The sequence below is a fragment of the Chinchilla lanigera genome, unplaced genomic scaffold, assembly GCF_000276665.1.
Source record: "Chinchilla lanigera isolate Chin_1 unplaced genomic scaffold, ChiLan1.0 scaffold00012, whole genome shotgun sequence".
Taxonomy (NCBI): domain Eukaryota; kingdom Metazoa; phylum Chordata; class Mammalia; order Rodentia; family Chinchillidae; genus Chinchilla; species Chinchilla lanigera.
In genome coordinates this window covers 17,927,505-17,940,628 of record NW_004955413.1, presented here as the reverse complement: position 1 = coordinate 17,940,628, position 13,124 = coordinate 17,927,505, and the positions used below count along the sequence as shown (strand labels likewise).

At 34.3% G+C, this 13,124-nt stretch overlaps 1 protein-coding gene across 1 annotated transcript in view; it reads left to right on the top strand.

The window, feature by feature from the left end:
* C2cd5 (C2 calcium-dependent domain containing 5) overlaps positions 1–13,124 on the top strand; it is a gene marked incomplete at its 5' end in the record, with an annotated part of 89,455 nt that overhangs the window by 32,237 nt on the left and 44,094 nt on the right. Inside the window, 2 exon segments of the mRNA XM_005379074.2 lie at positions 4,011–4,096; positions 10,025–10,133. Coding sequence (XP_005379131.1) covers positions 4,011–4,096; positions 10,025–10,133 — 195 coding nt within the window.

Sequence of the window (13,124 nt, the reverse complement as noted above, 5' to 3'; positions counted from 1 at the left end):
TTATTTTTGTGTCAGAAAAGACATTTTTAAAATGATCCCAGATTTTGTAAAAACAATGAAAAAAATCCGATTCTAAATCAGGACTGTTTCTTGAGGAAGGGCCATAAGAAAAGGCCATCCACTTAATTTCTTTTTTTTTATAAATATAAATAAATGTTTTTAAACATATTTATGCTATAAAAATTAAACCATTCAAATTAAGGTAAAATTTTTTCAAAATAAAAAATGAGGAATTTTGTTCTTAATATTTCTGACAGTCAGAGCAAGAAAGACTTGGGGTAATAATTGGAGAATAAATTTTCTCAAAAAATATTTTTGAGGTGTTGGTCCACTAACTACAATTCCAGGCCACTGTCATACTCTCTTAGCTTTTTTTTTTTTCTGTCACGTCACAGGTAGTTTTGAAAATATTTCCTTGGTCTCTCCCTTTTTTTCTTTGCTTTTTGTTTATTTTTTCTTCTTTCTGTTTTTGTGTCCCTCCCGCCCTCCTTCCTCCCGCTGGCAGTAGTAGGGAATTGAACCCAGGGCCTTCACAGCGAACTGTATTCACAGCCCTTTATTTTATTACTTTGTTTTTAAATTTGAGACAGGGTCTGTCTAAGTTATCCAGGCTGGGCTACTACCTGTGATCCTCTTGCTTCAGCCTCCTAGAGTGCTGGGATTACAGGTGTGCAACACCTTACATGGGTCTTTTTCTTTAATTTTTTTTTAAAAATGCCAAGCATAAAGAAGTTTGTCAAGTAATAAAGTAAATCAGACTTCTCTTCCCTTAGCTTACTGATTAGCAGTCAATTGCATTAGCAGTGAAAACTTGTGTTATTAGTTATTAAAAACTCATTTACAAACATTCTCATAAAAATATTCTGATGTATTTATTTATAAGCCACCTCCAAATACATTATTTTGTTTACCTATAATTATTCACTGCCTCAGTAATTTATAGAACATTAGCCCGTTTTAGTCTCTTGACCTTTACATGAATCTTAAGATATTTTTGAATAGTTCTGAAGAGCACTTTTACTTTTCATAGAGATGTAAGACGGCGAAGTTAGAATTGTTCTTAAATTTCTAAAATTATAATTCAGAATGTGCATCAGGATTCTCTGCTTTCTGACATACATGTTTACTAAGTTAGCATATCGGGAAATAGTGAGGAAGGAAATAAACTGATTATAGTTGATTTATTATTTATAAAGTAGGAAGCTAAAATAGAACCAAGGTAATAGATTGTAGAGTGAGAAAGTTCTTTTTTCTGGTTATAGTTAGTGCTGTTGTCTCTTTCTTACTGGTCTCCTCTTTTTAAAAATTCCTGTTTTTGTAGATTCTAATTTTTGACATTTTTATGAGATTTTATATTTTTCCCAAGAACTCAAGTAGTAGTAGAATTTTTGAATGTTAGTATCAAAATACTCATGTCACACCAATTAGATCTATATTTGACTTTTTTAGTCAGGCTCTTTACTGTGTATAGTTTTTCCTCATGCAGGAGATATTTGACCCTGAGGGTGTGCAAATCTCTGTAAATGTTAATAATGCTATGATCAAAGTGTAGAAAGTTTTAGAGGAAAAAGAAAATATTCACATCTCAAAGCTGAAGAGAGAGAAGTTAATATTTACTTTAATAATAGTAATTTCTACCTAATGTAATACTCAGTATTTGATCTTTTTTTGTTTGTTTTTGTTTTTTTTCCTATACTGGAAATCGAACTCACGACCTCGCGCTTGCCAGGCAGGCGCTGTGCCGCTGAGCTAAATCCCCAGCCCCCAGTATTTGATCTTTTAAAATGAGTATTCAGCTAAAACACCGAGGCGTATATATCTTTTAACCAGTAAAATATGAAGATGTTGTATTTTACCATTTTACATGAGTGTTTGTATTATATTTGAGACAAGTTTCTGGCTTTAACACTTGGAAAGTGTGGTATATTTCAACCTCATGATTTTTTAAGAAAGTGGAGGTAATTTAAATATTTTGAAGTCAGTTAATAAGTGCTCAACATAGCATGAAGTCCTAAGGTAGTGATTTAAAACTTTTAATGTAGAATTTGAAAAGGTTTTTGTTAAGCTGTGCCTTCATGTGCATTATGTTGGGTAGATGGTTTTGCTAGTGACTCTATTTGCTTAGCATTATCTGTGTGTACCTTTGAAAAATCATTCTCACTGTTATATTTTGCTTCATCATTGCTTTCCTTATCCTGCATTTTGTGACCGCCTTCTGAATCTGCATCTCTTCTCTGCTGATTTCCTCCACAGCACCTTGCCCACAGGGACCTAGGATTTACTTGTGTCCCAGCTCCCCCCCTCTCTCTTGTGGTTCCCTTCATCTTAAAAAGTCCTGTCTCCTCCTCTCGGAACCTAGCCTCCCCCCTCATCAGTCTAGCCTTGGCAGCCCAGTTCTGAGGAAAAGTGTTTCTTTCAGTGAAGAGCTGTTCCTGGCAGCTTCTGGTAGGATCACCTTATGTCAGCTTTTTAACCCCTTAATTTTAAATCATCTTTAAAAAAAGTATTTCCTACTAAAACTATTGCTTGTTTTCTATTAAATTTCTAATTGGTAGGAAGTGTTAAACAGAATTAAAAGGATATTGTAGAGAACTACATGATTGATAATTATGAGTATTTAGTAAATTATGCCTGTAAAATTATATGTCTAAAGGACATAAGTGTGGATAGTTAAAACAGTTACTGAAGTTCTTATTTACTATCATTTCTGTTTTAGGTGCTTTACTTTCTTTCCCTTCATACCAATTCCATTTACATTGGACCTGTACCATCTTTTTGCTAAATCATATGGTTAACATTTAGTAAATTACTCTGTTTGAATCAGTTTAAGTCTCATTTTGGTGCTATTCTTTCATTATCCTTTTTTTTCTGTCTACTGCATTAATTACTCAAATTATTCTGCTATATTTTCTGATATTTTACTTATCACTGCAAATTTACACTTTATTTTGTGGCTTTTAAAATGCTTCATATAAAGAACTTAGTTTTATTTCTGTTTAGCATTGTGTAGTCTCTAAAAATAATGTTTAGGTAACCATAGGAAAAATAAATTTGTTTTGCTTTTCAAGAATGGAATGGGACTATACACATGCTAAGCTTTGTTTCCTTATCCGAGAACAGCTAAAAATGTAAAATTAAATTAGTTCCTTTTTAAGTGATTGCACCAAATTTGACTGTATGCGTTTTCAGTTTCAAAAGATGGAATTGATTCTAGTCTGTAGAGCATTAGCCTCGCGCCCACTCCATTTTCTGTAGTTCTTGGACCCTGGTTGGTCTAGTGGTACTGTCAAAACAGTAAAATAAGGTAGGAGAAGAAATTTAAAATTATACCGTAATAAGTACATCTGAGAGTTTGGAGAGTATAATTCTTTCATCCATAACTATGTACATTTGTGATGTGTCTGTTACATGTCTGTGAATTTTGCTTTTCATTCAAAAAATTTATGTTGATTTTTAGAATGCACATTGAAAACCTATAAAATTAATGCTGTTTTGGCATATGTTTAGAAATGAGAAGTTATCAGAACGTAAATTTACTGTCATGGAAAATTACCTAAATATCATGTACTTTAGAGAATTTGGGGATTTTTTAAGTGAACGCAGTTAGTGCTTTTTATCTTTCTGTTTGCTTTTCATTCAACATTGAATTTTTCTCTATTCTAGTGTTTTTAATTTGTTAAAATAGTAATAGTTATTTTAATTTTTATTAGAAGACTCAACTTTTAAAGGTGGAATATTATACAAAGCTTCATCCTCTCAGCATAACTTCTCTTGTAATTCTGAAGAACAAATTGAGTGTAGAACTAGCTGTCATCAGAACTTTGACATCTTCTATGGAGAAGTTTGTTGCTCTATTAAATAAGTACTTTAGTTACCATCTGAAATGCTTAATGTGTGAGTTACTGTATCATATTTTGACTCATGGTTATTTGTGAAGATGAATACAGTTAAACTTTGTTTCTATAGTGGGTTTTGTTTTGTTTTGTTCTTTATGTTCCACTGCTCTCTAGGAATGGGAAGCGGTAGTGCTGGGAAAGAAGGAGGGCCATTTAAAGCTCTTTTAAGACAGCAGACTCAGTCCGCATTGGAGCAGAGGGTAAGAGTCACTCGATAATCTTTGTTTTCATGGTAACTATGGTTTTATTATCTGATGCTTCTGTGTACTTTCTTTCATAAGCTGTTTTTGGTCATATCTGTGTTACTGCAATTTTGAACCCCAAATATATTTAACATACCAGGGTCATTTGTTTATGAATATTTACATTTGGTTTGGAATTATTTGGTAACTATTTTTGTTTTGCCCTCTAATCTTTTATTAGAAATATTTTTTGGAATTATCCATTGAACATGTCTAATGTTTCCATTATAGTTACAATGTAGAAAAGGAAATGGCTGTTTCTGCAGAAAAAGTATTCTAGTAGCATTTTATTAAAAATAATTCTTTGTCATATTAATATATTTATTTGCCAAGATTATTTTTATCACTGAGTAATTCTTAGAAATAAGAAATGTATATATTCTATATTTCTACAGATTAGTATAAATAATATAGTTCTGTTTTAATTATTATATTTAATATTTAGTTACATTTGTTGAGTGGGAAAATGAATAGTTATAGTTTTGGGATGATTTTTCTCTCTCTTTCTCTTTCTCTTTTTATAAACTTCATTGCTAAGGGAGGATCACCTCATAGGTTCTGTAAAAGGCGGGTATGTTTCTGAACATGTGTGAGAGCCTATTTCTTGTAGTAGAAGCTTTTCTAGTTTTAATCTTGGTCGTTTACTTTCATTTAAGCTTTTAACAAATGTTGCCAGCTTTTTTTCTTTTCATATTGCACATTTTTCTTTAAATTTAATAGTACCGTGAGGTTCATTCATGTTCTTTTTTTTTCTTCTGCTAATACAGTGCATGATTTTATGTGCCATGTCAGTTATTTTAAGATACACAGTTCCATAGCTTTCAGTATGTCTGATTTGGAAGCTATAAGCATTTACAGAATTTTCTTTTGTTTCATATTACACCAGCATTTGGAAGAAAAAAAGGTGAAACACAGTAAACACCTATAAAAGAATGTATTTCATAAAATAAAGGTATTTCTTTTCTAGAGTTTGGTTCTTGGCAGTAGTTTTCTTCAGATTCTATTAGAAATCGTACAGTTTTTCCTACACATTTTGCTTCCACTGAAAGTGTCCATGTATACACTCTGCATTTTAGAAACGCTGAAGAGAGCCAGGTTGAAGTAAGCGGAGTAATGAGCTGTTTGTGTGCTAGCCTGTTCAGCAAGTTACTTTTTAGCTATTCTCACATCTTGCAGGCATACCAGCTACTGCCACCCCCAGGCCCACCTAAACTTTAGGTCATCTGTTCAAAGCGAATGTAGCGAAAGACTAAAGACGTGGGAGAGAGGAGGTCAGAGTGAAGATATATGTTCACTGACAATTATTTTACACTAGAAAATTCATATCTCTGCTCCCTCCTGTTTTTATGTTCTCTACAGTGTCCCTTACACTAGGAATATGATTTCTTGTAACCTAATTACTATCATAGCATTTGCATCAGCAGAAAAGTTTTGCCTTAAAATTGGATGTAATGAGGTTTTGCCTATATGATGTAATTTTACTGTCTGTACTACTAGACAATCTTCATGGAATAAAAAGCAAAGACAACTGTAGTTTTCATTTATGGTTTTGTAAAACCTAAGTTTGTAACTGCTGTGGCAGTGCACTATATCATCTCCCCATGCAGCAGCAGTTACTTAAGTTTAAGAGATTACTTTATGATTCTGTTCATAATAAATAACACAAGCATTATTATTTCTGGGTCTCCCATTCACCTGTGGCTGCCATTAGAGTGGCTTTTGTTTTGGGAAAAGCCGGTACAGAAGTATGACAAATTCTCCCCGTATGTGTTCAGAGATGCCTTAATTCTGCCAATTGATCATGTCATCAAGATCTACATATATATATATATTTTTTTGGTACCAGGAATCGAACTCAGGACCTTGTGCTTGCCATGCAGGCGCTTGTGCCACTGAGCTGTATTCTTGGCCCCAGAGATGTACTTATACTTTTTTTTTTTTTCACTTACATATTTTTAAAATATAGTACTTCTGTCCTTTGCTAAATCACCCTTGATAAATCCTACAGATTGTTTTTTCCCTAGAGCAAAGACAAACTTTAATTGTCCAACTTCTTAACGGGTTACTCAAGAACACATTAGCAGTTCGCAAAGGTAAAGTTATTCTTTTTACTCACAAGAAGATTAAGAAGTTGACAAGATGCTGACAGCATGTTATTGGGAGATGTTGATCACCGATTATTGGAAGATGAGATACAGAAGTAAAGGTTTTACTTAGTTTCAAGTTCAGAAAAGAAAAATGAAGTTACCTTTGAGTTTCTCAAGTGTATTTTTTTCTTCAGTAAAGAGAACTAGTTAACTAGCCAACCATTGTGGTGCACACCTGTAATCCCAGCAGTTTCAGGCTGTGAGACAGGAGGGTTGCTGTGAGTTTGAGGCCATTCTCAACTACATAGTGAGTTCAAGGCCAGCATAAGCCGCAAGACCTTGTCTCCAAAAAAAAAAAAAAAAAAGATTCCTAGTTAATTTAGTCTAGTATTTCCATCAAAGAATTTTTACTATAGAACCTTCCTTTTAAAAAAACTTAGTCATAGGAATATAGTTGGGAATGCATTGAAATTAAAGCAAACTTGTGATGAATTGTGATCTTTTTAGAAGTAAGGTCAGTTGTACGGTAAGTGATGGTTGGAATCTGTCAGTGGTGCTGGTGGGTTGAACCAGGGGCTACCACATGTTAGGTAAGCACTCTATCATTGAGCTTCATCCCGATATAAATTTGGAAGTGGAGTCTCCCTGAGGTGTCCACGCTGGCCTTGAACTTGGCAGTCTTCATGCCTCGGCCTCTAGAGTAGCTGAGATGATGAGTATATGCCTCTGGAGTTTTATATCTAGAAAGTTTACTCTCGTCTCTTGGGATAATAAGAGTTTTTGATTTAAAAAACCATTTGCATATCTTTTGGTAAATTCTTAAATACTCTTTTGAAAATACTACTTCCATTATGTTCTATTGATTTTTCAACTACTGTGGCTTTAAGCACATGCCATTAAATATTTATATGCTTCATGCGTCTGGTTTATGTCATAGCATCAGCAAGTGAAGTCCATCTGTGGACACGGGGAAAGATACATTTTGGTTTTTTTTGAGACAGGGTCTTGCCATGTAGCTCAGGCTGGTCTTGAACTCACGGCAGTCTGCTTGTTTTAGCCTTCTGAATGCTGGGATTACAAGAGTATGCCACCACACCCCGCCAAAAGATACTTTAATTATAAGGCCTTTCTGGAGAAAATGTCTTCTGTAGTTCTAAAATTCACATCTAGACTTTGAACCTGAGATGCGCCTGGGCTGATCTTAAAGAAGCTTGCCTTTTCCATGGAAAAAAATCTATTAAGTCATCAGATATAATAAAAAGATTGTAAATTAAAATAAAATTTTAATATTTTAATGAGAATTAACAAGGGAGTCAGACGATAAGATTTGTTGCTCAAACTAAGCCTGGGAATAAAAGGAGCCCTTGACTTCAATTTTTCATCTGAAACATGGAGATGATAGTACTCTCTCTGAGGGCGTGGGAAAGCCCACATGGCGCCGTTCTGAAATACCTTCCACTGAGTGCGTGGCAGGATCCCTGGTTGTGGTGGTGGAGATGACAGGTCCTTGCCAGTCTGCTGTCCATTCCAGCAGTTGTTCTTCTAGTTAGAAAATAGTTTGAAGATGGGATTTTGATTAAGTAACAATAACATTTTTATTTACTGTAGGTTAAATTCTGTGTTTCAGAGTGAACTAGTGCATCAGTTATTAGTGAGCTGGGAAGTTGTAATACCGTGTTTGAGTCAGGAGAGTAGGCTTTCTCTTCGTAGGGTGGCCATTGCCGTACAGTTTCTTCCTCTGATCAGCTCTAATGCGTTGTTTTCCCTTTTATTCCTTTATTGAGTCTCCAGATATTTGGGGAGATTCCAGCAATTGGGTGGCTGAGGCATGAGAATCACAAGTTCAAGGCCAGTGGATTACATAGCACAACCCTGTTTCAAAACAAAACAAAACAGAACAAGAGTGCTGAATAGAGGAGTCATTTGGATTCAGTTTTAAAATACTTACCTAAAATCTTTTATGTGTATGTTTTCCCAGTGTGTGAATTCACTTTGTTTCTTAGTTTGAAGTGCAGTAGTTTTTCATTTAGCTACAAAAATTTTATTTGCCAGTATAAAGATGAAATGTAAGGTACTTTTTTATTCTATGGGACAATAACGTGCCTGAAGTATTTTGAGGAAATTGTAGAAGTATTCCTACAATTGAAGAAAAAAAAAAGAAAAGAAAAAACCTTAAAGACCCAACTTACTAGGAAACATACTCACATTTTTAATAATAAGCTCACCCAGACATTTCTCATTTAAAACTTTTCTCATTTAAAAAACTCAGGTGGAAATAAGGATGCATTTGACTAAATATTTTGTAAGACATTTAAGTGATAGATTCCCCTTTCTTCTTCTCGTTTCTCCTCCTTTCTCTCTGCTTGTCAGCTGGGCCAACAGGAGCAGTTCCATACACTGAATCTCACTATTTTCTTACATAGATTTTTTTGCTCTTATTAAAAAGTATTTCTAAGTTCTGAATTTAAGTATAAAATAAATTTATTTTAAAGACACTTTTTTTTTTATACTCTACCTTCATGAGTTACTGAGGTGTAGAAGATTGTTTGCCTTTTGTTAAATGATTCCAAGTTGCTATGCTTTGTGAATTATGCTTTTGTGAGTTTGTAGCCCCCATGCTTTAAGCCACCCATCAGTAACCTTCTGCTTTTATATGTGCCGGCTTCGGGCAGTGTTCTGTATCTCTCCCAGCTTTTATTTGTTGCATTTAATCTGCCATGATCTCAAAAATAAGATGATGTACTTTAGAATTATGTGTTCCTAACATGTATGTTTGTATGTATTATATATATCACAGTATGAGTATCAGCTGTGGAGAACTCCTATGCATGAGCTTTAATACTTGCAACCACAGTAGTTCTTTTGACTGTGGAGAGCCCTGTTTTGCTTATTTTCCAGCTCTCAGTTATGTTCAAAATAGTTGAGACTACTGGTAAGTGACTTTTATTTCAGGGAGCTATGTTAATTTTGTAGCCAGACAGGTTGGATGTCAGATCCTGTCACTTCTATTCATTTTGTCTGATGTGAAGCGCCTGTACTTTTGGGCAAATAGAGCAGCTCCCCTTTCTTCCTGGGGGCGACAGTATTTCAGTGAATTTTCTCTCACTATTTTCTCATGTCTTTCTTGGGTTCTTCTCCTTGTCTCTTAAATTTTATGTCCTTAATAGAAAAGGGAGATTAAAATTTGGAAAAACTTGTAGAACTGTATTGCCTCCCTAACTTACTACATACTTAACCTGTCTACCTGCTATGCATTTGAGGCCTGGCGTTTGGTCCCGCTGTCCTGGTGTTTTTGGAATAAGGAGTGTAAATAATTCCACACAGTTATTCTGTGCCCAGCCTCAATTTGACATTTGTGTTTAGTATCTTGCCTTCCCCTTAGTGCACACTGTCCAACCTCCCACTCCCCAGCCCTCAGTTCCGGTGCCCCAGGCCTTCGGCATCTTTACCAGTCGCTTGTATTTGGGATATGTGGGAAGAGACCACTACTCTGAGAAATATGTCATGGGTTGGGGGATGGCCAGTCCCCTCATCTCACTGTGCAGTGGCATCAGAGTAGAAGATGGAGAAGAGGGCAGACTGTTTCAAATGTCTCAAATGGGAGCTCTTAACATTTTTCTCTCAGTTTTTGTGTAACATTGTAAATACGGGAAAGTGGATTTGGAACTGTACTGGGGGGAGTTACAAAGCATATGTAATACGTACTAGGTAGTGCATTTCTTTATGAGAAACTTTTTAACATGCAATTTTTGTTTAGACTTCACAGTCAGTTGCATTATTCCCCTTTTCTTTGTACTAGGAGTTTCCGTTTTTTACTTTGACGGCATTTCCTCCTGGATTTCTTGTGCACGTTGGCGGTGTTGTTAGTGCACGCTCTGTGAAGCTTTTGGATCGCATCCACAACCCCGGTATGTTCTTCCAAAGTTGATTTTTACTGTTTGTCTTAATTTTTGTGCTTACTAGAATTGATTTTTAAGATACTTTGTATGTTAAACCTATCTGAAAGGGAAATGGAAAAAATATAAACTGGCACATGTTACTGTAAAATATTCACAGCTCTCTTAATTAAAAATAATCAAGCTAAGTAGGGATATATTCTCATTGCTTTCTATGCAAAACAAGCAGATCTTGATTTATTTTTGGCCAGGGTGTCACTTGGAAGGAACCCTTAAATCATTTTTGAGTCAGTTATTTTCTTTGACTCAGGGAAATGTACAGTTTGACCATTCTGGCCTTGGTTTAAAGGTGTTAATGGTTTCTATTTGCAGTAGCCTTTTATAGGTTATTAATTTCTTTATTCCTGAAAGAGGTAGTTTTTTACATTATAATTCTGAACATGCTACAGAGTTAAAAACAAAATAGACTAACCTCTTGTAAGAATAATAGTAGTACTTCCTTGAAGGATGGGGCCAGAATTATAAAAGGAGATACACATAAAAGTCCTAGTAATTTTAGGCCCTTTGGTTAGAAATACCTTGGTGATTTTTCTAAATATATAAGCATGATAAATGGTTGAAACTTTGAGATGGAATGTGATTCTTGCTTTTATTTTTTGACTGTAAGTGTGTTTCTTTGCACTATTTGCTTATTTTGATGATATACTGTAAACCTGAAATTATATTAGTATTCTCATTTGACAAGTGTTCCTGTATATTCTTTGAAAATTTTGTCACTTGCTATAACCTGTTTGTGACACTTACACCGACAGCTCTGAAACGTAAAATGCTTTGAAATGAGTGCATGGAAAACATTACAGATAGTGATTTGAAGGCTGTGGAGCAGTACCACTATAGAGCATTACCACTTAAAATCTTCTAAATAATTTATGTTCTGTGGTTTGATTGTATGTGAGTTAATTACAAAGAAGCCCAGTGCAATTCTTCTGGGCTTTGAATGAGATCTCACAACAGCAGTTCTTAGCTAGGTTTATTTAATTCTAAAGCTTAACAAACACATCTTTGGAGCACCAGTCTTTTCTTTTTTTTCTTCTTGGTTTATTTTTTGCCCCATGTCTTATTTTTCTGGTCAATTTAAGATCTTTCCTTCACTGTACTATCTGTATACTCTGCAATACTTGCAGGAAAATTAAGACAGATGCCAGCTTGATGTATTATGATCTTGAACACTATGTCAAATTCTGTAACTCTGCATTTAAAAATTTGAATTGTTTGTGTAGTGGAAGGAAATACTGCGTTAAGATACTCAATATTAACTGGGTGACCCACCGGTAGTTACATGTGTTTCTATGGATTATTGACTCAAATTTTTGCATCGATAGCATCTATTTATATGGTACTTTCAAAAATGGTTTTAGGAATATATTCAGTTGTTGGTGATGTCTTCTATTTACTGAAAACATTTCGATTTTATTTTGTCACTTTCATGTACTCTGAATAAACTGTAGAGTCTGAGAGAACAAGTAAATATTACTTAAATAAATTAAAATAGAGTTGTATTTAAAATACTAATACTCTTTACAAAAACTACTTTTGGGGATTTATCATACTTACCAATTTATTCTAACTGTAAGAAATGTAGGAATCCAGCCTCAGGGAAAAAAACAGGAATCTTTATTACAGAATGTGTTTTATATGTTATAATTATTAGCTTAACAATTTTCTCCTTTTCCTCTCCTTTCAGAGTAGTATTTTTAGTAACATGTAGAAAATCTTAGTTACTAATGGATTAGTCCCTAAAGTTTATTGGCATATACATATAAATGCTTTTACTGATGTATGAATTATATTTTTATTTATTTTTCAGTTACACATATCAGTTATAGTAATAATCCCAATGTTATCTTACTTTGATTTAAAACGTCACATTCTTGGGTTGTTTTACATGTATAGTATACACTAAAAAGAAATATTAATCTCCAGGTCCCTTATGTAATTTTTTATGAGAAATTTTAATCTGTTGAGGCAAGTTGAACATTAACACAAAATGAAACTCTAGACTGCATCTGCCATAATGAAGATGTAGTGATTTTGTAACACTGAGTTACTCTGCCGAGAGAAACTTGTGCATGTGCCAGTGTTAAAAATGCGGTTTGCATTCTCAAATTGATGTACCTCTTTTTTTTTTTTTGACTAGTGAATATGGAAAATTTTTATTTCATTCTCAATATAAAAGGGGAAAAAGCTCCTTTTAAAATCATTACCACCTAATCACTGTAGATTATTATTTTGAGGTTTTTCTTTATTAGAATTTCTTTCTTTGTTGAATATTAAGCAAATAGGTGAATAAAAAAGAATGGGGTGGTTTTAAAAATCAAGGTAATTGATTAGACCAGTTAATATCAGGTCACTGTAGCATGCTTCTTCTCCTTTCCTGTTTCTATCTCTTATTAACTCTGCTGTCTGTGTCTTTCCAGTTCCTGTCCAGGGGTGTCAGTTTTGTTCTTGTTTGTAGTTGTTTTGTTTTATTTCTACTATTCTGCACCTAAAACTGATCTACTAATTTGCTGTTTTGAACTCAGCCTTTGTCGGAATTATGGGTAACACAAGATCTTACAAACTGCTAGACTGGAATAGTTTCAATTCAGGTATTTTAATGGTCATTCAGTTCTACATACGCTGGCAAAAATTATGGCAGCTCAGTGAAGTTTTTAGAAATGTTCTAGCTTAACTAGGCTTAATGTCAATTCACTTATGGATATATTCTGCACTATGAATGTAATAACTTGTAGTTTCCATGGAAACACAAATATGAAAATGTGTTACAATGAATTGATTAAAACCATAGAAATGGTTATAAGTTATGAGGGACTTTTCTTTGGTAATCAACTTTTAGGATGAAGGGGCTGGGGATTTAGCTCAGCGGCAAAAGCGCCTGCCTGGCAAGCGCAAGGTCGTGAGTTCGGTTCCCGGTACCGGAGAAAAACCAAAAAACAAAAACAA